The sequence below is a fragment of the Narcine bancroftii genome, chromosome 1 (assembly GCF_036971445.1).
Source record: "Narcine bancroftii isolate sNarBan1 chromosome 1, sNarBan1.hap1, whole genome shotgun sequence".
In the NCBI taxonomy this organism is placed as follows: domain Eukaryota; kingdom Metazoa; phylum Chordata; class Chondrichthyes; order Torpediniformes; family Narcinidae; genus Narcine; species Narcine bancroftii.
Genome location: NC_091469.1, coordinates 22,406,984 through 22,434,629, shown reverse-complemented (window position 1 = coordinate 22,434,629; position 27,646 = coordinate 22,406,984). Strand labels below are relative to the sequence as shown.

Here is a 27,646-nt window from a genome sequence, read left to right as displayed (position 1 = left end):
TCATCCCATTTATATAATATGTGTTCAAGTATCTTTTCCCCTATTTTATCTAATTCTAATCTGGTCCAATCTGGCTTTTCCCTTGTTTGATAAAAATCTGATAGGTATCTTAATTGTGCGGCTCTATAATAATTTTTAAAGTTTGGCAGTTGTAAGCCTCCTTGTTTATATCATTCTGTTAATTTATCTAGTGCTATCCTCGGTTTCCCCCCTTTCCATAAAAATTTCCTTATTATTTTCTTTAACTCCTTGAAGAATTTCTCTGTCAGTTGTATTGGCAATGCCTGAAATAGGTATAATATCCTTGGAAAAATGTTCATTTTAATACAGTTTATCCTTCCTATTAGTGTTAGTGGTAAATCTTTCCAATGCTCTAAATCGTCCTGTAATTTTTTCATTAGTGGATAATAATTGAGTTTATATAGTTGGCCGAGATTTTTATTTATTTGTACACCTCGGAATCTTATTGCTTGCATTTGCCATCTAAATGGTGATTCCTTCTTAAATTTTGAGAAATCCGCATTATTCATAGGCATTGCTTCACTTTTATTTACGTTGATCTTGTAACCCGACACTTCTCCATATTCCTTCAATTTCTTATATAATTCTTTTATTGATAGTTCTGGTTCTGTTAAGTATACTATAACATCATCCGCAAATAAACTGATTTTATATTCCTTGTCTTTTATTATTATCCCCTTTATATTATTTTCTGTTCTTATCAATTCTGCTAGTGGTTCTATAGCTAACACGAACAATAAAGGTGATAGTGGACATCCCTGCCGTGTTGACCTGCTTAAGTTAAATTGCTTTGATACATATCCATTTACTGTCACTTTCGCCAATGGTCCCTTATATAATGCTCTAATCCAATTAATATACTTCTCCGGTAAACTGAATTTTTGCAATACTTTGAACAAATAATTCCATTCTACTCTGTCAAAGGCCTTCTCTGCGTCTAAAGCAACTGCTACTGTTGGCGCTTTATTCCCTTCTACTGCATGAATTAAGTTAATAAATTTACAAATATTGTCTGTTGTGCATCTTTTTTTGATAAATCCAGTTTGGTCTAGATTTACCATTTTCGGTACATACTCTGCTAATCTGTTTGCTAATAGTTTAGCTATTATCTTATAATCTGTGTTAAGTAAAGATATTGGTCTATATGACGCTGGTGTGAGTGGATCTTTCCCTTGCTTTAGTATTACTGTAATTATTGCTGTTTTACATGAATCTGGTAAGCTTTGTGTTTTATCAATCTGGTTGATTACTTCCAGGAGGGGCAGAATTAATAAATCTTTAAATGTTTTATAGAATTCTATTGAGAATCCATCCTCTCCTGGTGTCTTATTATTTGGTAATTTTTTTATTATCTCTTGTATTTCTACTATTCCAAATGGCTCTGTTAATTTATTTTGTTCCTCTATTTGTAGTTTTGGTAGTTCAATTTTAGTCAGAAATTCATCTATTTTCCCTTCTTTCCCTTCGTTTTCAGTTCGGTATAATTGTTCATAGAATTCTCTAAAGTTTTCCTTGATCTCTTTTGGATTATATGTAATTTGTTTGTCTTTTTTCCTTGATGCCAATACCATTTTCTTAGCTTGTTCTGTCTTAAGCTGCCATGCTAGAATTTTCTGCGTTTTTTCACCTAGTTCATAATATTTCTGTTTTGTCTTCATTATATTCTTCTCCACCTTATATATTTGTAGTGTTTCATATTTTATTTTTTTATCCGCCAATTCTCTTCTTTTAGTTGTATCTTCCTTCATTGCTAATTCTTTTTCTATATTTACTATTTCCCTTTCCAACTGCTCTGTTTCCTGATTATAGTCCTTTTTCATCTTGGTTACATAACTTATTATTTGCCCTCTAATGAATGCTTTCATTGCATCCCATAGTATAAACTTATCTTTCACTGATTTCGTATTTATTTCAAAATACATTTTAATTTGTCTTTCAATAAATTCTCTAAAATCCTGCCTTTTAAGTAACATGGGGTTTAATCTCCATCTATACATTCTTGGAGGGATGTCCTCTAACTTTATTGTCAATATTAAGGGTGAATGGTCCGATAGTATTCTAGCTTTATATTCTGTTTTTCTTACTCTATCTTGCATACGAGCTGATAACAAAAATAGGTCTATTCTTGAGTATGTTTTATGTCTAGCCGAGTAATATGAATATTCCTTTTCCTTTGGGTGTTGTTTCCTCCATATATCCAAAAATTGCATTTCTTCCATCGATTTAATTATAAATTTGGTTACTTTGTTCTTTCTGTTAATTTTTATCCCAGTTTTGTCCATATTTGAATCCAAATTCAGGTTGAAATCCCCTCCTATTAATATGTTCCCTTGCGTATCTGCTATCTTCAAAAAGATATCTTGCATAAACTTTTGATCTTCTTCGTTAGGTGAATATACATTGAGAAGATTCCAAAACTCCGAATATATCTGACATTTTATCATTACATATCTCCCTGCTGGATCTATTATTTCCTCTTCTATTTTAAATGGCACATTTTTACTAATTAATATAGCAACTCCTCTTGCTTTTGAATTATACGATGCTGCTGTTACGTGTCCTACCCAATCTCTCTTTAATTTCTTGTGCTCCAATTCAGTTAAATGTGTTTCTTGCACAAATGCTATATCAATTTTTTCTTTTTTCAGTAAATTTAGCAGTTTCTTCCTTTTAATTTGGTTATGTATTTCGTTAATATTTAAAGTCATGTAGTTCAGCGTAGCCATTTTATATTTTGTTTATCTTCCCTTTCCGTTTCTCCATCATTACCTTTCCTTCTTATCCATTTCTGCTTTCTTGTTTTGAACACTTTATAAGACAACATTTCTAAAGCATCAAACATTTTCCTTATTCTCCTATTTAAAACTTCTTTAGCCCCAATCTCCCCTTCCCCTCCTGAGTTGTCCTTTATCCCTTGTCGGACAACCACATCTCCCCTCTCCATTTGGATTTGCGAATTCACTCGCAAACGTCAGCTGATTTTGCAGTGAACGTAACTCCTCCCCACCCAGCCCCCCCAGAAAAGATTTCAATTTTCATATGTAACAAAGGTCACTCTTGTAATTCCCTCCTTATTCCCTCTATTCCATTTCCTTCCCTTATTAATTCTTGTCTATACTATCTATATTTTTCTCTAAATACGGATACATTCATGTATGCACATTATACATACACACACATATACCTCTTTACCCACATACATATAGATCGTGGTCATTTTTACTCTTATTACATGTCTTCATCTCTCTGCTTGTTTTGTAGTTGTTCTGCAAATTTCCTTGCTTCCTCTGGATCCGAGAATAGTCTTTTTCCATAAGATCGTTTTCGCTGTATTGCACTCCTTCCTCTTCTTCAGGAGTTCAAAACTTATGTGTCTTTTTAGTTCGCAGTCTTTTGTACTCTCGTTACACGTCTTCATCTCTCAGTCTATTTTGTAATTGTTCTGCAAATTTTCGTGCTTCTTCTGGATCCGAGAATAGTCTGTTTTGCTGTCCTGGAATAAATATTTTCAATACCGCTGGATGCTTCAGTATAAATTTATACCCTTTCTTCCATAGAATCGCCTTTGCTGTATTGAACTCCTTTCTCTTCTTCAGGAGTTCAAAACTTATACCTGGATAAATAAAGATTTTTCGCCCTTTGTACTCCAGTGGCTTGTTGTCCTCTTTTACTTTCTCCATTGTTTTCTCCAGTACCTTTTCTCTTGTAGTATATCTTAGGAATTTTACTAAAATAGATCTTGGCTTTTGTTGTGGTTGTGGTTTAAAGGCCAATGCTCTATGTGCCCTTTCTATTTCCATTTCTTGCTGTAGTTCTGGACATCCTAAGATCCTGGGGATCCAATCTTTTATAAACTCTCTCATATTCTTGCCTTCTTCATCTTCCTTAAGGCCCACTATCTTTATGTTATGTCTTCTGTTATAATTTTCCATTATATCTATTTTCTGAGCTAACAGCTCTTGTGTCTCTTTAACTTTTTTATTAGATTCCTCTAATTTCTTTTTTAAGTCCTCTACCCCCATTTCTACTGCTGCTTCTCGTTCTTCCACCTTGTCCATTCTTTTTCCCATTTCTGATAAGGTCATATCTATTTTATTCACTTTCTCTTCTGTGTTGTTTATTCTTCTTCTTAAATCACTAAATTCTTGTGCTTGCTATTCTTTAAATGAATCCATGTATTCTTTAATAAGAGAAAGTATATCCATTGTCTTGCCTTTCCCTTCTTCTTCCATTTCACTGTACTCTTCCTCTTCCTCTTCTTCTTCCTCTGGGTTGGCCATCTGTTGTTTCTTTGTTGCCCTTTTCTTCTCTTCTTTCTTGTTTTCATTGTCTTCTGTGTTCTCTTCTTGCTGCAGGTGTTCTGCAGCTGTCGTTGCCGGCTGTGGAGATTGACTCCCCAGCTGGTCACCCCTCCCGTCGGTGTGTTTTTTCGCATGCGCGGTTGCGCACTTTTACTCGGCTCAGCGAGCCATTTTTGTAGTCCACTTTCTACCGACCTGAGGGAGCGGGTTTCTCTCTCCACCGCGGGCCTCTTCGAACAGGTAAGGCCTTCTCCTTCTTCTTCCGTTGTCTTCTCTTCCTCTCTTCTTACCGTTGGTTTCGATTTTTCTTTTTTTGTCGCCATCTTCTTTCCACCTTTATACTCACTTTACTTTAATTTTTATTTTTGTGCCTTTGTGTTTTCCTTTATTTTTTTTGACTTTTCTGGAGAGGGCTGGAGTTCACCGTCCAGCCACTACTCCATCACGTGACTTCCTCCGCCTGCTTGAGTCCTTGAATCACAGGTTGCCAGCAGCTCTCAACCTGTGCGAGTCCTCTGACCACGAGTTGTTTGTCCGCAAGTCACTAACTGCCTGCAGCCTATGTGGGTCTTGCAGTCACTGAACTCCTCGCTGGTCGGCTGCCATGGTCACAGTCCTGTAGGGTAATCTCCTATACTTCTCCTCCTCAATGGGGCATGTTTTCTCCCAGTTTCTTATGCCCTGCACCAGTTCCTTTCTGGATCCCAGAAAGGATCTAGTACCAGCTTCTGTTCCCTGCGTTTACCTTTTCAGTACCAATGAATAAAACAGCATCCGAGAGAGACCTCATCAGCTTTTCCTTTGGCCCATAGAAGATGGGAGGGATATTGCATGCTTCTCCATAACACATGCCATCACAAGCTGCACTTGCATCTGCACCTTCACAAAGAACTCAGAATTGCAGGATCTCTGTGACCCAGTCCACAAAAAGCATGGGTAAAGAATTGTCCTTGCAGAAAGCATAGAGCCAGCAACCTTTGATTGCCTGGGAGCGCTTTTCCACTTCACTCCCATCTGTACACCACATGGTAATCCAGTAGGAATAACACCTGCAGTTGGAAGAACATTGTTTATATGCACCTTCAGGAGTTAGTCGAGAACTACTGCACATTGCAACAACCAAAGGGCAGTACTGCCATGAAAGGGATGTGCCACTTTCACAGGGAAGCTTAACAATGCTGTTAATGAATTTTACCATCATATAATGGTCACAAGCTGCATCAGAGGGACTCACAAACTAGAAAAAAGAACAGCAATTTCGAGGCTGAGGAGCTGGTTCTTTTAAACCTCAGCATTAAAATCTGGAATGAAGCAGATTTATTGTTAATTTACAAGGAATTGGATAAGGATTTGAACTGTAAAGACATGTGTGGGGAAATAGGACTATTTAGATAATGATAATGAGTTTGTGGTCATACATCTAAATACAATGTACATATGCACTGAAATTTTTTCTACTGCAGCCACACGGGTACTTGTTAGTTATTTAAAAAATAATTTATCCTATATAGAAATAGACTATAAATAAATAAAAGACAACAAATCTACATAGTTACAGTTAGTGCAATTGAAATACTGGTACAGTATTTCAATAGAGCACACTGGTTATTTGGTGGCTCCATAGTAATTCATGGTTAGGGTAATAAGGAGGAGAGGTTCAAGAACCTGACAGCAGTTGGAAAAAATTCTGTTCCTGAACCTGGAAGTTCTGGCATTTAGATTTCTGTAACTTCTTCCTGAAGGTTGCAGTGAGACAAAATTGTGACCAGGGTGACAGGGATCCTTCATGATGTTGGCTGTCTTCTTCAGGCACTGCTTCACATCATTGTCTGCAATGGATGAGAGGTCAGAGGCCATGATTACGCTTGCCACTTTCTGCAGCCCTCTGCATTCCTGGGGCATTTGAATTGCTCAACTAGGTTGTTTATTTTCACCACAGTCACTACCTGTAGAAGTTTGAGAGCATTTGATGATATGTGAAATCTTGTCAGATTGCTTAGAAGCTAGAGGCATTGGTATGCCACCTTCATGGATGCATCAATGTGCTGGCTCCAGAAGAGATTTGTGGACTTCCAGAAATTTAAAGGTTCTAACCCTCTTCACTGCTGTCCCACCCATGCGGACAGGTGTGTGTCCCTCAGCCTCCCCTTCCTAAAATCAACACTAAGGTCCTTGGTCTTGCTGACGTTGAGAGCAAGGTTGTTGTTCTGGCACCACCCAACTGGATTCTCAATCTTCATTCTGTATTCTGACTCATCATAGGAGAGTTTTACAAACTGCTGATATGTGAAATGGCTACCAGCCGTGAAAACTTTCCAATCTCTCCACTTTCATGATTACTTGGTGTACTGATTTAAGCTTCCAATGACCAAACATTAAACACAGAAAATGCAAAATGTTCCTTTACTTTTCAACTAGTTTTATTGCTGCCTCTTAACATTGAAAATACACTCTTACATAGAACACTACAGCACAGAAAACAGCCCATTCGGCCCCTCTAGTCTGTGCCAACCATCATCTCTCTAGTCCCACTGACCTACTCCCTCTCAGTTTCAGCCCACATTCACCACCTCAGATGGCAACTCATCCCACACTCCTACCACCCTGAACCTCTCCCCTTTCATTTTAAAATTATGACCTCTTGTATTTATCTCCTCCAATCTGAGTTTAAAAATCCTATTTGCATTCACTCTCTCTATACCTCTCATAATCTTATAAACCATGATCAAATCTCCGCATTCTTCTTCATTCCAAGGAATAAAGATCTTGAGCAAGGTCTCATCACATGCTAGAAAATGTGAAATTCAAAGCAGACAAGAGTCTGAACTTTTGCATTTGATTTCTTACCTCATCCTCTGCACTGGCTTCATCATCTTCATCTTCCCATTCTTCATCTTCATCCTCCTCATCATCAAGCTCTTCCTCATCGTCTTCTTCCTCTTCTGTAAACAATCATTTGAAATGAAAAACCCTTCAGTAATGTTCTATGCAATTATCCCTTTTCGATCTTGGAGCTTCCTAACACATCCAGCAATAGGTAGTGTACCTTCTCTTTCAATTTCCCAGAGGCTGATTATCCAAAGTGTCTCATTGGTCCTCTGTTTCCTTTAATTTCACACCTTGGTCTCTACTGGTGAGAGATAGAGACAGAGAGAAAGAGGCAGAGATAGAGAGAATGGGAACAGGCCCTTCAACCCAATGAGTCCATGCTGAGCATCAATCACCAATCTACATCAATCTTACACGTTTAAAAAAAAATCTCCTTTGGATGTGAGAGAAACCAGAGCACCCGCAGGAAATTCATGCAGTCACAAACAGGATTGAGTCTGGATTTCTGGCACTGAGAGGTATTGACTCAACTAGCAGTGCCATTGTGCTGCCCTTTATGCAAGTGGGAACACACATTCCAACATATCTGCTGATACTCAACTGCCTCTGTGACTGTAGGGGATTTTAAAAAAAACAGAATTAAATTATGAATGATTATTGGAAAATATCTGATTAATCCAGAAGGAAAGTTAAAAACCTTTATGTACATTGGTTCAAGCTCCTATCCAATTCTGGTCATTAGAATTTAGAAGAATAGTACGACTTTGGAGCAAGTGCAGAATAGATGAAGAGCAGGTGGGAGAAGTTTGGATCGTTCTCGTAGAGTCATGGAGCAGGAGATAGGCTCTTTGGTTAATCAAGTCCATGCCAACCATCAACCCACCAATTGGAGCACAGAAGTTTGAAGGGAAAAGTTAACAGTGTTCAAAACCGTAAAGCTTGACACCATCCAGGACAATCTATCGGATAGATGGAAGTTATTGAGAGAAACTAACATCTGGGTGAAAGTGTCGAGAACCAAGGAGCAGAGGCAGTGGATAACTGGCAATAGCACTAAAGGAAAGATTGAGAGAATTTGTTTTTAATTGAAGCAAGTTGTGATCCTAAATCAAAAAAGACAGATCATGCAGATTCCATGTGCTCTTTTAAAAAAGGGATAAATCCAGCAAATAAAGTTTTACAGATAGTGTGGAATTGTTTGCAGAGCTCATTCAAAGACTCAGCACAAGTACAATGGGCTGAATGGCTTCCTTCTATCTGGTACTATTCAATCATTTATTGGAAATGTATTTCTGCATTAGCTTTTTACATTGTGGTGTAACATTAGGATCTACACCCTAGAACATTTTTTACCTTCATCATCCTCGTTGTCATCAACTCCATCAGCTTCTGCATCGGAGTCAGGAGCCTCCATGTCTTCTTGGTCATAACCATCGAGGTACATGAGTTGTGGCAGGAGCTTGAACACACTTTCTCTGTAGTCATTGAGATTCGTCACCTCACAGTTAAAGAGATCTAGGCTCTTCAAGCTTTCCAGTTTTTGCTGTAAACAGAACATTGTACAACTTAAATATAATATTGCATCAGACTCAGGACATTCAGCCCATCTGGTTCTTGCTGGTATTTCTCTGACTTCTCTCCATTTCCTATCACCATTCCACAGTTCTTTACAATATAGAAAGCCACAGCCCACAAAAACTGCTCTCAGAGCAATCCCATCCATTTCTATTCCCATCACCACTCTGTTTGCTGAGCCTCTTCTTCAATTAGTTTCTACTATTTGTGTCAACTGCTCCACCACATTCTCATTCTCTGGTGGAGAATGTTCTCCCCAAGTCTTTATTGAATTTATTGGGGATTAATCTACATTCACAGTATCTGGATTTGGTTTTCCCATTAAATAAGTAGTTTCCACTGTTTACCCTATCGAACCTACCCTGGTAATAAGACTATGACTGTTTATACAAACTATGTCCATCACACTTCTATAAACCTTCATGATGTTATAGAATGTGCTAATGATCTCAAATAGATCATAAGGTAACTCAGGCTAGACAGAGCTGGGACTAAAAACTTAAATCATCCAGCACAGAAAAGGGCTCCTCAGCACATGCCGATTGACCTTTGCCTTTTGGGAAACAAGAGACCTTCAGGATAATAGAGTTGATGATTAATGTCATTGCTCTGAACCTGCTACAATGGCTTTGATACAGGAGGGTATCAAAGTTAATTTGATATTTGTCAACTGGGGCTCAATTTATTAGCTTTCTTGTTATCCACTATAAACTGCAACCAGTGATGGAGAGAGTGAATCACAGAGTGCTTGATGGGAGTGGGAGTGAATTTGCTGGGCTGCTTTATCCTGAATGTTGCAAAGGTCATTCAACTTGTAATGCACCCTCTGGTCAGGTGGAAAGTATCTCAACATGTTCCCAATTTGTGCCTTGTGGAAAGGATTTTCCATTTAAATAACCAGAGGAATTGTAGTTCAAAAGACATTTGGACAGATTTATGGATAGGAAGGGCTTAGAAGGATAAGGAAGAAATGGAGTCAAATTCCAAGTTGGTCAGCATGGATGATTTGGGCAGAAGAGCTGTATGACTCTATCAGAGGGGTTCAAATTATAAAAACTGGATTTTATTGGGCACAAGGTACCAACATTTAGAACCAAGAAGGTGAAATGTTTTGGGTCAACATTCAGACATCACTAGTTTTCAAATTCTGCTGACGGGATGTTCTTAAAAGAGCACAGCAAGCAACAACAAACTCACAGGGCAGAACAAGCAACTAGAGTAAACCTGGTAAGTGGAAGTTAAACAGTGTAAATGAGAAAAGCGCAAGTTACCAAAGGCTCCAATGTACTGATGTCTTTCAGTTTGTTTCCACTGAGGTTTAAGTGCGTGAGATTGGGAAGTTTCTCTGCCAAGACATCTAACCCTCCAGAAATCCTGTTGTTGCTTAGTTCGAGCTGAAATTTAAAAAAAAAGTCCATAAATATAAAAATTAAAATTTTTATTATCATGTTTCCTCAAAGCATTTCACAGAAAGTCATTGACCCACACAAGGACGTGATTAAGGAAGCAGGTTTGAAAGAGGGGAAAAGACTAAGGAAGGGAATTCTAGAACTCAAGGGATTACTTCCTAATGGTGGATCAATTAGAATCACATTCTGCAAGGAGTCAGGATTCCGAGGGTTACAGGGATATTGAAATGAATGTTGTTGTAGAGCTGGACAATCTTCAAATGACAGAATATCTGAATGAAAGGATAACTTTTTTTGAACTTTGGGTATTGCAGATCAGCAAGCACATAGAATATTGGGCGATGGTACACAGAGCAAGTTAGAACCTGGATTATGAAGTTCTGAGAAACTCTACATACATGGGACAAGAGGTCGCTGAAGAGGTGGGAAAAAGTTGGAAAGGAAACAAAATCGGAAGCTCAGCTACAATAGTACCCTGGCAGTCTGATTTACTGAGTGCACCTTGAAGAAACAACTGTACATTTTATCAGCAGGAAGTACATTCCAAAGTGAAACTATTTAATTGCCTGTAAAGCAAAGGGTCATCACTATTGTGAAACTATTCAGTCACACAAGACAGCTCCCACAGACAGTATTGAAATAATGGGCAGATAAAACTTTTTCTTAAAAAAAAGAAAGGTGCAGGATGAAAAATATTGTCTGGGCATAGGCTTGTTCAGGAATGATAGCTATGTGGAAGGAACTGTCTTATAGACAATAGACAATAGGAGCTGGAGTAGGCCATTTGGCCTGTCGGGCCAGCACTGCCATTTTAGATCATGGCTGATCATTACCATCAGTACCCCTTTCCAGCCTTATCCCCATAACCCTTAACTCCGTTACCCACAAGAGTCTTATCTAACTCTCTTTTGAACATAGTCAGCGAATCCGCCTCTACCACCCTCTGTGGCAGAGCATTCCACAGATTCACACTTCTCTGGGTAAAAAAATGCTTTCTCATCTCCGTCCTAAAGGGCCTACCCTGTATTCTTAAACTATGCCCTCTAGTCCTCGTCTCCCCCATCATTGGGAACAAGTAATCCGACTTCACCTTGTCTATCCCCCTGATGATTTTGTATACCTCAATCATGTCCCCCCCTCATCCTTCTAAACTCCAATGGATACAAGTCCAGTTTTTCTAGCCTTGCTGCATATGACAACCCTGCCATCCCTGGAACTAACCTTGTAAATCTGCGCTGCACACCCTCTATAGCTAGTATGTCCTTCCTCAAGTTTGGAGACCAGAACTGGACGCAATACTCCAGGTGCCCATTAGTGCAAGCTTTTCACTCCTGAGCCTTCTTTCTGATTGAAGGAGGGAGACGAAAGTGTGCTTGGGATGTGATGGGTCCTTCAGAATATAGAGTGTCTTTCTTAGGCACTAGAGCAGGGAAACAGAGTTCCTGAAGGGGAGGGAAGTTTGTTTCAGGTTCTGAGCACCATTCACTGCCTTCTGTATCTTCTGATTTTGAGCAGAACAGCTCCCATACCATGCTGAGATCCATCCAAAAGGTATGCTTTCAAGTTTATTATTATCTGACTTCACATATTCAACCCAATGATACAATGTTTCTCTGGACCACAGTGCATGCACACACACAATAATCACATATACATAAAGATAGTTTGAAATAAATACAAATATTTTGGGATGATTTACTTGGTTACAGGATACTGCAGCTGCTGAGGTTTCTTGAGGAACAAGGGGACATGCCAAATTTCTTTAGTCTTCTAAGAAAAGAGGTGTTGATGCACCTTCTTGACCATCAAATTGTATGTAGACCCTGGAGATGGATCTACCCAACCTGGTATAACTTACTGATTTGCAGCCCCACAAGAGCTGCTTCTGGTCATCCTGGTCATTCCCTGTGCTAACAATCCCAGGAGACAGCATGCAGGGGCTACTGAGGATGGCCAGGGCAATAATGTGTCCTTCTTCCTGACACAGGCAAGTGAGAAATATTTGGCCACTGAGAGAAAAGCATGAACAGCTTCCTTTACAAAAAAAACTTTTTATTTTTTATTCTTTTCCGAATGGCTCTGAGTATTGTCTCGAGAATTTACCTCTGTCTCAGGTTTTGCACTGGATCCTGGTGAACTGCTGTCTTGATTGAACCATTTAAATTAAAACCCTTTTCCCCATTAGCAGGGGGAAGCCAAACTCCTTTTAAAAAGGCAAAGGGAAATGTTGAAAAGCAAACTGAGGTGGATGTTGTATATTGAAGGCAGGTTAAAAAATGCTGAAAATTCTCAGTGGGTCATAGAGCACCTGTGGAGTAAGAAATAGTTAGTGTTTCAGGTCAACAATTTTTCATGAGCTTTGATGCCAGGTTGTCTAACTAAAACACTGGGTCAAGCTCATGCTCGATATAGCCACTGCAGGCATCGTGCACTAACCTCATGTAGCCCAACAACAAGGCCTCTGTCTCACAAGCAGAGCAGCATCTGTGGCCAACAGCCCTCTAAATGGTGTATCACACAAGGCAGAGGTATAGCTAAAGGTAACACACCTTTTTTGTAAATCAAGCTGTTCATACTTTTGCCAGTGGGCAAACATTACTCACTCATCTAAACAAGGAATAATACAGGCCTGTTTTACTAACTTTACATGTTTCTGATAATCAGAAACAATTAAGATCAATTTAAATGACTAAAGATTTTAAAAACTGAAAAATTTAAAAACACTTAATTTAAACAAGCGTCTTGTGAAATTGAAAATTAAAACAAGCTTTGCTACCTTTAACTTTTTACTGAAAACGCACATCCCAGTTCACTGAATGTGATTGCGCTAGACGCAGAATGCATCTTAACTGGGTGGTAGGCACAAGGGGTCAGACGCAACTCCAGCACATTCTGTATGCCAGCACTGCATCAGTCAGGCTTGGAAAGTCTGGATTGCACCAACACGCTTCACGGAACAGTCAGTTTCAGCACATTTTTTCCAGTTTCTTTCTTCATTAAGCAAATAGTGATCAAAACAGAATGGTAAAAAGAAAAAAAATGCTGGAGGAACTCAGCCAGTCACAATGTCCATGGGAGTTAAATACATATAGTGAACATTTCAGGCCTGAGCTCTTCTTCAAGGATTCAGGCCCAAAAGATTGGTTATGTATCTTTACCCCCTAAGGATGCTGCATTACCGGCTGAGTTCCTTTTGCAGTTTTGTATTTTTACTACAATCTTTCGTGTTTCACTTCTCAAGGTAGAATGGAATAGGATCTGCTAATGGGGTTAAATGAATTCAGAACAGAAGTGCCTCAAGCAAAACTGTGATTTAATTGGGTCAAATGCAAAGCTTTGTATTGTAAAATTTGTTGCAAGGTTCAGTGAGGATTGAAAGCAACATCCTATAATTTTACAGCACCAAGTATTAAGAGTTCAACTGAATATTGGGACCAAACTTTTTTTTTGCTCAGCTACAACTTTCTGATTAATTGGTGTGCTCACTTTTTTTTGACATATGTGGCCAGCCTTGTCCTCATCAGTTATAAGACATTCAGAAAGAATTATTCAATATGGTCTTTGTCTGCTGCTAAAATCCTTCCATGGTCACAGAGGGAAATGCTGAATTTTGGTTGATTTCCAAATTCTGATGACTTAATTATAATGCAGAGGTAAATGCTCCACGAGCATAAAATTATACCTTGGAGCTTTTCTGCATGGTGCTTTCATATTTCCACAGATCTTTTTTCAGTTATTTAGCAAAAAGGGTTTGACATGTTATTTCAGCCATCTTAAGTCAAAGTTATCACCAGTATGAGGGTTTGAAGGACAGCAGGTGACACATTAACAGTGAACAGCAGCAGAGGACCCAGTTTGAACTTTTCCACAAGTGCATTTGCTGTCATGTCAAGGTCCCATTCATGTGGCTGTGTGATGCAGTGACCCGATCTGGGTCGAATATGGTTGTGAAGTGACCAAATAATTTCTGGTTGACTGACTGCAGGGTCAGAGATGACATGATTAAGTGAGTGAGGCTTGTGCCAACCCTTTCTTTTAAATCCCATTCTGTCCATGAGGGAAAGTCAAAGAGACTTCATAAAATGGAGAACACAATGCACTGTGGGAGCGAGAACAATAGTTGGGTTGCTATGAGGGGGTCTAGTCACAGCTTTGATGCAAAAGAGAACACAAAGTTATGCAGTACAGTAACTTACATTTACATAGTGGCTTTAGCATGGTAAATCTTTCAATGGTGTTTTACAAAGAAAATATGCACACATCCACAAAAGACATCTAGAAGTTTGGTGAATTATAAACATTAAAGGGAGAGGAATGGAGAGGCAGAGAAGTTTAAGGTACTGACAGCTTATTTCACTAAGGCAAAGAAAATGGGAACCATCGAGACTGACTCTCAATAATCAAAATTGTCGTGCACTGGTCTGAACTCCAGTAACGCAAGGTTGATCCTGACCTCGGTGCTATCTGTGTGAAGTTTACACATTCTCCCTGCAGCCCTATGGTCCAATGCTCCCTTTAAGAAAGTGTTTGGACAAGTAACCAAAAACACCTGGTTAAAGTCGCTCAATGTAAGGAACGTCTTAAAATAGGTTAGGGGGATTGGGAGGTGGAAGCTTGGGTATAAACTCCAGAACTTTGCGTCAAATGATGACTTGGCCACCAGTGAGTGTGATGTGAAAGCAACCAAATTCTGAGGAAATCAATCCCTCACTTGCTAGATGCCCAACCAAAGTCTTATGCTTGAATTTCCATTTTCTTGAAGCAATACCTCAATTTTACAGTGTCCCTAATCGCCATGCGATAGGAGGCAAAACCATTCTCTCCAATGGTTTCACACTGGAGGTGCTTACCACAGATATTATAATATTCAATCCTTCCAGCAACCTCAGCATCATACATTCTTAAAATGGACAAACTATCAGAGGAGGTGTCTCACTTGAATCAGAAAAATTTGACATTAATTCCTAATCCCAGCACAGGATAACATGGATTCCTGAGGATATGCTTGGGTTATCCTGAAACTCTCATGCTGAATGTTAAGGCTTTGTAATTTGGCCTATAGGCACCCAAAGTGACTACCCTTCACATGAATGCAAGACTTTATTTCTTGCTGAAAATCAATAAGCATTTTTGTCAGAATTGAAGGTGAAGCTGGGATCCTCAAGGGGGATAAACGTACCATTCCAAGGGGTGTAAAGGCAAAAAAGAAAGTCTACGATCACCAAGTAGCTAAGACGCAACTCAAAAACAATTTCCCCAATTCTATCCAAAAGCTGAAGACTCACCCTTTTCAGTTTAGGAAGGCAAAGAAGGTTTGCAACAGATATCAGACCAACATTTATCAAGCTGAGGAACTCCAGGTTCTTAAACTCTGCTGTCAAGCCTTCAATTTTACCCTCATCTGACCTGCAGTTGTCCAGAACAAGCTCTCGCACCTGAAACAAAATAACAATGACTTATTCTTTGTACTGCAAGACCAAAAGCCAAACAGTAAACCATCTTTTGGGAAGTTTCTCCACAAGGATCAAAAATGGAGATATGTATGATAGTATAGATTAATATTAATTGTAATCACCTTTTTGAATTAAATTGCAGTATAACACATTTTCTAGTGAACCACCACGTTTAAAGGTGCCAGGAAATGTACAAGCATTCCGGACCCTGGGTCTGACTGCAAACCTACCTGTGTTCTTGACTTTGAGTGTTCCATCCAAGGTTCCAGCCTTATAACTAGCCTAAATGTACAATGAGATGCTTTAAAGGTGGCAGAAAATTTGTATAGCTTAAGCAATTGAATGATCAGAATCAGTTTTATTGTCATAAAAATGTTACTAAATTTACTAAATCAGGTGCAAAAATGGCTATAAATTTCATTTCCATAAATACACTATCTAAAAAAAATTAGTGCAAAAAAAAAAGCCAGGTAGTCTCTGTGGTTCATTGTCCATTCAGAAATCTGATGGCAGAGGGGAAGAAGCTGTTATTGTAACATTCAGTGTTTGACTTCAGGCTCCTTCATCTCCTTCCTGATGTAAATTGCAGGGTGGATTATTGGAGAATCGACCCAACACTTCTTAATCCCCTTTTACACTTGTGTCCCATTAAATAGGCTCTTCGGTGTCCTGGGATAGGAATGGTGTTTTTGCTGTTCACACTTGACCACTCTTAATTGGGACACTGCACGTGTTTACACTTGCAAGGAGCCATCCCTGGGTTTAGGACTCTTTTACCTTCTAAGAGTGTCATCATGACACATCAAGCGATAGTGGACCTGCTCTAAATCCTGATCAATGTATTATGATGTTATATTTAAACAAAATTAATCATGCCTAATTACAACATAATTAAGCTTTATGTACAGCACAGTTTGAGCCCTTCAGCCCCTGCTGTTGTTGTGCTGACCTATATAAACCTTTATAGGGACCGTGGGAAAGTGCTAGCAATAAATAGCAAAAACAGACAATTTTTAAACAGCGTGGGAAAGTTGGCAGCACTATTGCGTACAATTTATAAATACCGTGGAAAAAAGCGATGGTGGACCTGCCCTCCCAGAATTCCATGCAGCAGAGAAAGGGCTGTATGCACGGAGAACTCATGGAGGGGTTTCTCTGCTGGACAGCATTCTGGGAAGTCAGGTCCACCACCACCTTTTCCCACAGTCTTTATAAATTGTGTGTAATCGTGCTATCAACTATCCTATGCTATTTAATAATTGATCACTATTGCTATTTATTTCCTCTCCCTCTCTCCTCCCCCCACCCCCACCGCTGTGACTTTCCCATGGAAAAGTTTATACCTTCATTTTAATCTTTTTTTCCTTCACAGTTCTGCACTAACACAAAAACTTAGGTCATTTCTATCCCAGAATGCAATTACTTGTTCTACACTTGCCTGATTGCAATGCCGGCATCTGCAGATGCCAGGGATTGTACTAGGGGTCGAGGCAGTCAATCCCCAGCATGTTATCTCACACGGCATTGAGAAGATTTTCCTTTCACAGTAGATCCTTTTTAGACTGATTGGATCTTAATTCCTGGAACTACTTGCAAGTGTGAAAGGGGCTTTTAATTACTGCAAGCTAATAGTTTAAAATCTCATCAGTGAGATGGCATCTCTCATAATGCATTCGTCATTACTGAAAAGTGCCAATGTACATTTTTGTCAGTCACACAGCATGGAAATGGATCCAATCTCCTCACCCACATTAATCATTTACACCAACTTAGCAGAACCCATTTTATTCTCCCCACATCTCCATAAACTCATCCAAGTTTCCAACACTCATCTAGATACTAGGGGCAGCTGACAGAGGCTAAACCATCCATTAATTTACACCCATTTTTGACGTGGGAGGAAACTGAAGCACGCAGATAAAACCCACTTGGTCATGCGACCCAAGGTCAGGACTAAACCTAGGTGTCTGCAGCTGTGAGGCAGCAGCTCTATCAGTTGCATCTTTGTTCTGTCCCTGTGACTTTTTCTAAATCACTTGGGGCTTCCTGACTCATGAAATTCTATGCTACCCCAAACCTCAACTGTATCAGGTGCACTTTCCAAAAATAAAACCCTTTGACACTAACACCAGCCTGGCGGGCATCAGGAATTTAAACAGCTTCTTGACTCTTAAATTTCATAACTGTATGTGCTGAGGACATCTTCAAAAATTCTTCTACATGATAGAGTTGATGGTTCAAAAGAACATAACAGCATCAATAGAGAACCAGGAGACTAATATAAAAGAGGATTATTTTATTTAGTTGCATTTATTAAACTTTAAAAATTACAATTCAATTAAAAGCATCCAAGAATGAATGCAGTAATGAGGTTCTGACAGAAGCTCATGTCCCTACTTCTCAACGAATACGGAGGGGTAGGCTGCTTACATCCAACCAAGGCACAACAAGGAAAACAGTCTACCCTCCCATCCATGTCGACCTGTGATCTTGTAACTGTTAGCCTGTACTCTTCCTCCTGTCCTTTCCTACCTCCTCACCTACCCACTTTTTTGCTCACGCCTTAACAAAGGGATCAGGCCCGAAGCATTGGTTACCCTTTACTTCCTATAAATGCTGCATTACCTGCTGAGATTCTCCAAGACTTTTGTATATTGCAGACTTTACTGTTTAACTTGTGTTTATTCCTGTAATTTTGCAGGAAGTAATAATGCTGAAGAGCGACAGCTCTCACTCACTCCCAGAACCAGATTGTTTCCATCCCATGCTTTTAAAGGCACTGAATTACTTTGGCTTGGCTTCGCGGACGAAGATTTATGGAGGGGGTAAAAAGTCCACGTCAGCTGCAGGCTCGTTTGTGGCTGACCAGTCCGATGCGGGACAGGCAGACACGATTGCAGCGGTTGCAAGGGAAAATTGGTTGGTTGGGGTTGGGTGTTGGGTTTTTCCTCCTTTGCCTTTTGTCAGTGAGGTGGGCTCTGCGGTCTTCTTCAAAGGAGGCTGCTGCCCGCCAAACTGTGAGGCGCCAAGATGCACGGTTTGAGGCGTTATCACTGAATGAGGATGCTATAAACATTCGTCAATAATCATTCAATCTGATCAGAAACGGTCTTAAAATTGAACAAGTCACTTTAGCATTGAACATGTCACTCCACCATTCAAGAAACACAAGAGACCAAAACTGGGGAAATTACAGACATGTTAGTCAACCTCTGCTGTAAGGAAATCATCAACCTATAATTAGAACAGACTGCTGAATACCTTAAAATTTAATTCAGTAGAATAGCCAGCATCAATTTAAAATGCCTAATGTGCCCAAATAACTTTTTTCTTTGCGAGGACAACAAAAGCAGTGAGAAAGGGAATATATATGGATGTATTTTATAGAGATTTCCAGAAGATATTTTGGACCTCCACTCATCCTATTGCTGGTGTGTTCTATGTTCTGCTCAAGACTCTCTAGAAAGAAATGACTCCCAATTTCCTGACTGAATTTATTGGTGAAAGCCTTGTGTTGAATACACCAGCTTTTGATTTCATTCACAAATGATATTTTTTTTCTCTGCATCGACTCTACCTCACCATATACAATTGAATACCTGTTCCAGGCCATCTTTTATTTCCCAGAGAAATAAATAAGAAAATAACACTCTACCCTTCTCCTGAGAATTGAGATGGTTAATTATTACTGTCTCCATGCTGTAGGATTTGATTTTCTGTTATAGGATCATTTACCTCTTGGTTACCCAAGTCAAACCCACCAGATACCTTCAGGCATTAATAAAAACAAATAGGTAAGATGAAGCAATTGTGAATTTTCCCTTGATTAAAACCAAAGTCTTACAATAAATCCATTGAATGTTCAAAGACAGTTACTTCTTGAACATGTTACAATCTTTTCCTCTTTAAGGCTTATCCTAAACTCAAGCATTCATTTCCTTATTTTATCTTGCAAAGTACAAATAAACCCATTTGTTTTTAAATCTCTCCCAGGACCCAAGGATTGATACCAAGGCCACCATTTATTTGCTAATCTATTTCCCCTTGAGGAACCAGCAGTGAGCTGCCTTCTTGAATTTTTTCATTTATACAGTCAGAGAGGATTATTACACAAAACAGGCCCTTCACTCACTGAGTCTGTGGTAACCATAAACCACCCATTTATGGGAGTCCAATACTAATCATATTTTTAATTTCCCTACAATCTTATCAACTCTCCCCACATTCCCAGCCCTGTTCCACATTCACTTATACATTTGGGGTAATTTACAGTGGCCAATTACCCCACCTCTATTTAGATTGTGAGAGATAATCAATACCTGGAGGAAACCCATGCATTCACAGGGAAAACACACAATCTCAAACACCCAGGACTGAAGAATTGACCCAGACTTTGAAGCAAACCAGTGACTCAATTAGTTGTATCATAATGCTGCCCCCTGCAAAGCACATTGCCAACATGCTATTGAGAAGGGCCTTCCAAGATTCCAGTGGTTCTCAATGTTTTTCTTTCTACTCACATACCTCTTTAAGTAATCCCTATGCCATCGGTGCTCTGTGATTAGTAAGTGATTGCGTGGTAGGGAAGGTTGAGAATCACTGCTCTCGACCCAATTATTACTGAAATATTTTGTTTGAAAAAAAATTGTCATTGGCCTTTTTCCTTTAGAGTTAAGAAACTGTGCACATAACGAGTCCATTAGGTACAATTAAAACAGAGGTTTTCAAACTTTTCTTTCCACCCACATATCACCTTAACCAATCCCTCACTAATCACAGAGTACCTATGGTATAAGGACTACTTAAAGTGGTATATGAATGGAAAGAAAAAGGTTGAGAACCACTGATTTAGACCCAACGATGAAGGCACATTTGTAAATTGTTGCCTTGGACTAGACCTAAAGACTCAATGTTCAAATGCTTCCTTTTGATCTCCTGTTTTTTTTTGTAACAGATAGAACCATAGATTACAGCACAGAAATCAGACCATTTGGCCCTTCAAGTCTGTTCTGAACTATTATTCTGCCCAAGTCACTAAACTGCACCCAATCAATATCCCTCCTATCCATGTACCTGTCCAATTTTTTTTCTTTTTCAATCTTTTTATTAATCATGAAGTGAATAGGAGTACATAATCAAGAGGCGGGAAAAAAAAATCATTATATGACATCATATAGCATATTGCATTACACACCACAATTAATTAATAATCTCATCTCCTCAAACTGAAATCTTTTTTTTTTTTTTTTTTTATTTTTTATTTTTATTTTTTATTTTTCACACCATAAATCACAATAGCCATGATATACACTTTTTCTTTTCCACACATTTACAGTGACTTTTTCTCCCTCCCCCCTCCCTCCTCCCAAGCCACCCCCCCATCCCCCCCCCCCTCTCATCCATTTTAGTTATACAATCTAGGTTGCATTAATTCAGTTAGACAATGTTGTCATTCAACAAAAATACACCAGAAATTCTACTGAGTCCATTCTTTTCTTCTCTTCTCCTTCCATCAACTTAGGTAATGTTTGTTCCCGGTAGGTTTTCGCTATTGTATTTAATGTAAGGCTCCCATACTTGTTCGAATATTTCAATATTATTTCTTAAACTATATGTTATTTTTTCTAATGGAATACATTTATTCATTTCTATATACCATTGTTGTATTTTCAAATTATCTTCCAATTTCCAGGTTGACATAATACATTTTTTTGCTACAGCTAGGGCTATCTTAACAAATCTTTTTTGTGCATCCTCCAAGTCAATTCCAAATTCTTTATTTTTTATGTTACTTAGGAGAAAGATCTCTGGATTCTTTGGTATATTGTTTTCTGTTATTTTATTTAATATCTGATTGAGATCATCCCAAAATTTTTCTACTCTCTCACATGTCCAGATTGCATGAATTGTTGTTCCCCTTTCTTTTTTACATCGAAAACATCTATCAGATACTGTTGGGTCCCATTTATTTAACTTTTGCGGTCAAACTGAAATCTTCAAAATAAAAGAAAACTTTATTCTATAAAACCCTACTTAATCCAAAAAAAAAAAATTAATTCTGAAGATTTTCCTAAATTGAGCCCAAATTCTCAATTTATTTCTCATGAACAGATTATGTATTAATTTGGAAAAGGAAAACGGTAACAAAAATTCTTAAATTGCCAACATGGAAGTTTTTATTTTAGAAAACTGCAATTCCATTTCCACCCAAGAGGGATGATTCACTACCTGTTTTCACACAGCAGATGAACGGTGATCTTACTTTATCCCGGTGAAATTCCTGAGAATTCAAGACCTCCCAGGCCTTTCAAACTGTGGTCCGAATTCCCAGAAATTTGCCCTCCCCGGCAATTTACGAGGTCCCATCCCCAACCGATGAAGTGTTTCGAACTCACAGGAGTAAGAGCAAGTTCACCCCATCTGTCAGTCACTCACCCCCTCCCTCCCTCCACCTACCCCTCCTGCCCCCAGCATGAGGGATTATGGTTAACTAGGATGGCCATTCATCCTGCATTGTGCTGCTGTCGCAACATGCTGAAGTGGCCTGCTGTTGTCAGGAGGAGTGTATCTTTTAATTTTAATTGTCTACGTGATGCAACACGCAAGCACTGATGTCACAAGGCTTCCCCTACTTGGCCATTTGCCTTTTCACACCACAGGGAGAGGGTGGTCTGGGAAAATTTCCTGAGGCCGCAGCCCATTCTACGAGGTAGGGCCGTGGACCCATTTAAAATTCCCAGGCAGACCTTTTCACTCTTCAGGTTCATAGGAGGGTTTCTGGGAAAATTTCCTTGGAAACTTAATTTTACACTACAGTGTGAAAAGGCCCACCGACTTATCAAAAATGTAATAATAAATTTTTTTCCACTGGCTAGTCCTATTATAGATAACCATCTTTTTCAACCATCTTTGCTGGATGCAAGTTTCAGGGAATGGCATGAAATAGGTTATCAAAGTTTTAATGATCTCTTATTTAAGATAATTTTACCTATAATCAAACAATTATCAGCTAAATTTAATCTCTTCAATAGACACTTTTTTAGATATTTAGAAATTAGACATTTTGTTCAGTCTAAACTTTCAGATTTTCTGCAAATTTCCAACACTAATATTCTTGATCAGTTTTTAAAAAAAATTATGGCTTTATTTTCATGGTGGATTAACATCATATATTTATAATAACTTATTGGATTTACATTCAGTTCCCATGGCTGGGATCAAGAGCGATTGGGAATGAAAAGATTGGTACTCTGCTCTCAGCTTGATTAATGGTTCCTCATTTTGTGCAATTACAATTTAAGGTGGTACACAGAATTCGTATGTCCATATTTAAATTATTTAATTTTTATGCAGATATTGATCCACTATTGGAGAAATATAAAATTTTTGAAGCTTCTCTGATCCATGTTTTGGGAGTGCCCAAATTTAGAGATTCTGGAAAGACATTTTCCAAACTTTATCAACGATTCTTAAGATTAATTTGGAATCTTCCCCGTTAATTGCTTTGTTTGTTTTTTCTTGTGATTCAGATAAACCTATAAATTGGCACTCCAGGAAAAAGTTTCAGCTTTTACCATATTGATAACCAGATAAGCATTTTTATTGAAATGGAAAGATGGTTCATCCCCTATTCATACACAGGGGTCATATGGCATAATGACCTATTTAAATTTAGAGAAAATTAGATATAAAATTTAAGATAAAAAGTTTCAATTTAAGAAAGTGTGGGGCCCAATCTTAGATTTTTAAAAAATAACTGGAAGAATTAACAATTATTGTATGTTCCGGTGGTTCATTCCTGTTCTCCTGCGGTCACCAGTAATTGTCAATTCTGTATTTATGTTAAATTCAATAAAAATATTTTAAAAAGAAAAAAAACCCAAAGTAATTATCTTAACTAAGTCATGTGGAAATAGTTAATAAAAAGTTAACAAGACTCTTCAAATTTAACAGAAGTATCAAATGTATGATTCCTAAATTTCTCTAAACTTAAACATAACATAATTTGAGAGAACCATTGAGTCAAAGTAGGTGGATTAGAATCTTTCCATTCAAATAAGATAGCTCTTCTAGCCAACAACGAAGAAAGTCTACAACCTGATGCATAGAAGTGTGAACTCGTCCCACTTTTGGAACTATAATTTCAAAAAGAGCAGTCAATGGGTTAGATTGCAAACTAAAATCCAGTATAGATGACAAAGTCTTAAAAATATTTATCAATACCTCTCCAACATTGGGCATGACCAAAACATATGAGTTAAAGAAGCCACTTCTGATTTACATCTATCACAAATAGGACTAATGATTCAAAAAAAGGGCCAATTTGTCTTTCGACATATGAGCCCAATGTACAACTTTAAACTGAATCAAAGAATGATGAGCACATATTGAAGAGGTATTAACCAATCCAAAAATATTCTCCCATGATTCCTCTTGAAGATGTAACTGAAGTTCCTCTTCCCAGGCCCTCTTAATTTTGTCATTAGAATTAGATTGCAATCTTAGTAACTTATTAAAAATGTTTCCTATTAAACCCTTGTGAGGAGGGTTCAAATGAAAAAAAAAAGTATCAACCAAATCCAGTTGCTACAATGTTGGAAAGTTAGGCAGTAAAGTATTCAAAAAATTTAAAAATTTTCTTAAATGTTAAAATGTTATATTCACTTCCTCAGCTGAAAGCTCATTCCATAACCCCATCACACTCCGTGTGAAGAAATTCACCCTAATGTTCCCCCTTCTCCCTTTTCACCTTTAACCTATGTCCTCAGGTGTGTATGTCACCTAACCTCAGTAGAAAAAGCCTACTTGCATTTTCTCTATCCAATCTCCCCTCATTTTTCTAAGGTGCAGGGAATAAAACCCTAATCTGTTTAACCTTTCCCGGTAACTTACTTCCTCAAGTCCCAGCAACATCCTAGTAAATCTTCTCTGCACTAATTCAATTTTCTTGATATATGTGTCACATATATCATAATTTACAAAATAATATTAGCAGGAATCTACTTTCACCACTCCTCTTCAAACAAATGAAGTACCTGGTCATTTAAATTATCATGGAAACTTTAATTGCTTAAAATCTTGCAGAGTTGTCCACCATAGGAGACCATTCACATCATCATGACAGTACTAGCATCTTTAGTCTCACTTTTAATTTAATGGTTATTCCCCATGTATCATGTAATTTTCATTTCAATTACTTATCTCACCTTTTGAATTTGCTGCAAAATTAAAAAATAATTGCTATCCCAGTGAATCCAACTCCACCTCATCCTGCCTCTCTCAATCCTGACAATGTCCCTGAAACCATTACCAACATTCACTACTGGATCAACAGAACCTTCTTCCCACCACATTATAGAAAGATCAAAGCTACATATTTTGCCAACTTCATTTTCTAACCAGTCCATCCCTCTCCCTAACAACTGCCAGAAACAAAGCAAGATTGGTTTTATACATCACGTAGAAGTAAGTTTGGGAACAAACTCAATCGCATCATCAGACTGTGTCCCATCTCAGCTATGATCATGTTACCACACATAAAACCAAGATCACCCAAATCTTCGACATAGAAAGACACAGCACAGATACAGGCTCTTACGCCACTGAGTGTGCATCAACTATCAGGCACCAATTTCAACTAATCCTATCCTAACCTATTTTTATTCTCCCCATATTACCATAATTTCACCTTCAGATTCAACTACCAATCACCCATCATTACTGAGGTTGCCTATTTATAATCTTGTTATCAGATCCACCTGCTCTCGCAGCCCTCTGACAGACCTGCTCCCATTCTTTCTTTGCAGGCATCCCTGGTTTCTCTATAACTGCATTACTGGCACCAAACCTTCAGCTGGTAATCTATGGATATCCTTCCCTACACCTCTCCAATTTCTTCATCCTTTTGAATGTCCCATAAAAGCTATCACTTTGACCAAATGTTGGTCATTTGCTCTAATATCTCATTGTCATGCTCAGTGTCAAATTTTGTTTGGTAATGTCCTCAAAGTTGTACTAAATTAAAGACAATACAAAATATTCCCTCTCCAAATCTCTTGCACTCTCTTCCTCCTTCTTTACCACCTTAGAGTTTGGCTGTTACACTTCATATTTGTGTATCTCAAATTAATTTTGTTTGTTTTCACAAACGCTAAGTGTTCTTTTCCTATTTCCATCATGTCAAAGGCATTATATAAATGGAGGTTAATCTGGTCTTGATTATATTAATTTTGCAAACTTCAACTGTAGCCTTGAGAGTACTACAAATAAAAATGAAGTTGAAATGTCTTACATGATTTGTAAAGGCAATAAAATGGTAGGAGGGTCCAACAGCAATTCAATGAAGTAAGTCCTAAAGGATATTGGGCTAATTTAAAAAAAAAGCCATAAGCGATGAATAGCTGGAGGAAAATGAAAGAAGCCACTGAAGTTCGATCAAGTCATTTTACTAAAGCATGTCACCCAAGAGCATCTTAAGTACAGTCATAATCAGAAAACATGGGAGCTAAATTGTACAGAGCCAACTTCCTCTGTATTTTTATTTTGTTGGACATATTTGAGGGATATATTTAGATTTCAGATTTATTGTCAGAGTGTATACACAACATCACATACAACCCTAAGATTCTTTTACCTCCAGGTGAGGCAAAATTACGAGTAATTGGTCATGAAAAACAAACTGTACACAACATAATGTTTAGGGCAAAGACTTTTTTTCCCCTTTATTTTCCTTCATTTGTCCTTGTGCCCAACAGTTTTAAATTGGTAATCAAGCAATTTACATGTAATTAAAGTGCACATTCCAGATTTTATTCAAGGTTATTGGTATACATTTTGGTTTATACCACTTTTTATATAGTCCCCTCATTTCAGGGCACCATAATGCTTGGAACATACACAGGTCTTTGTGAGGGCTCGAGGTATGTTTAATTGCTCCAAAGGTGCAGGTATATGAGAACTAGGCTATCTTCTAAGCTTTTGATCACCTTTGGAGTCTGAAGTTGAAATTTTTCAACACAAGTTGTGCCAATGAAAATAGAAGATGCCATTTTATGAGGCTGAAAAGCACGAATAAAACAGTAAAAGCCATTGCCCAAATTTTAGGATGACCAAAATCAACTGTTTGGAACATTAAGAAGAAAAGCATACTGATGAGTTCAGTAATTGCAAAGAAAACCTCTACTGTTAATGACAGAAGAATTCTCATCATAATGAAGGGGAAAAAAAAACGTCAAATGCACCACTTCAGGAAGCAGCTGTGGATATGGCAATGACTACTGTCTGCAGAGATGAACTGAAATACAGATAGAGATTATATTGCAAGATGCAAACTATGGCAAAGGTGGTATCCTTTGCTCTTGCCATCACTCTTGGTCTTATCTGTCCACAAGATCTTTTTCCAGAATTCTGCAGGCTCTTTTAAATACTTCTTAGCGAACTGTAATCTGGCCATCCTTTCTGTGGCTAACTAGTGGGGGGGAGAAAGGAAATCAATAATGTGCAAATATAAGAGTCCTTAATAAGACCCTGATTGAGCTTATTGTTGAGTAGTCTGATTGTTGAGGGTAGCAGCTGTTCCTGAACCTGGTAGAATGAGTCTTATGGGACCTATACCTTTTTTCTGGTAGCAGTGAGAACAGAGCGTGTGCTGAGTGGTGTGGACCCTTGAGGATTGCTGCTGCTCTCTGATGACTGTTTTCTCTGCAGATGTTTTCAATTATGGGGAGGATCTTGACTGTGATGTCCTGGGTTGTGCCAAGTACCTTAACGGGGCTTTCCACTCAAGGATATTGGTATCCCCATTCCGATATCATACTAAGTCTCCACAAACTCTTGAGGAAGCGGAGGCGCTGACGTGCTTTCTTCGCAACACCATTAGTGTGTTGGGTCCAGGAAAGATCCTCCAAGATAGTGACTCCCAAGAACGTAAATTTGCTCACCCTCTCCACCTCAGATTCCCCAAATGAACCTCTGGTTCTTGTTGAAGACTGAAACTATTTCGATGACCTTTGGATTATTCTTTTATCCCATTGCCAACCACTTTTATTATCATTTATTT

General features: G+C 38.3%; 1 protein-coding gene across 3 annotated transcripts in view; it reads right to left on the bottom strand.

Moving 5' to 3' along the window:
* The window catches only part of anp32b (acidic (leucine-rich) nuclear phosphoprotein 32 family, member B), a 63,803-nt gene that overhangs the window by 7,029 nt on the left and 29,128 nt on the right, over window positions 1-27,646 (bottom strand). For 2 of the 3 annotated variants that reach the window (XM_069921912.1, XM_069921901.1), the window contains exons 2-5: window positions 15,421-15,570; window positions 9,998-10,120; window positions 8,505-8,694; window positions 7,170-7,264 (exon numbers count right to left, since the gene is read on the bottom strand). In XM_069921912.1, the coding sequence (XP_069778013.1) occupies window positions 7,170-7,264; window positions 8,505-8,694; window positions 9,998-10,120; window positions 15,421-15,570 (558 nt within the window). Of the gene's footprint in view, window positions 1-7,169; window positions 7,265-8,504; window positions 8,695-9,997; window positions 10,121-15,420; window positions 15,571-15,818; window positions 15,861-27,646 lie in introns of those variants that run through there. The other variant, XM_069921919.1, reaches the window with a different exon arrangement.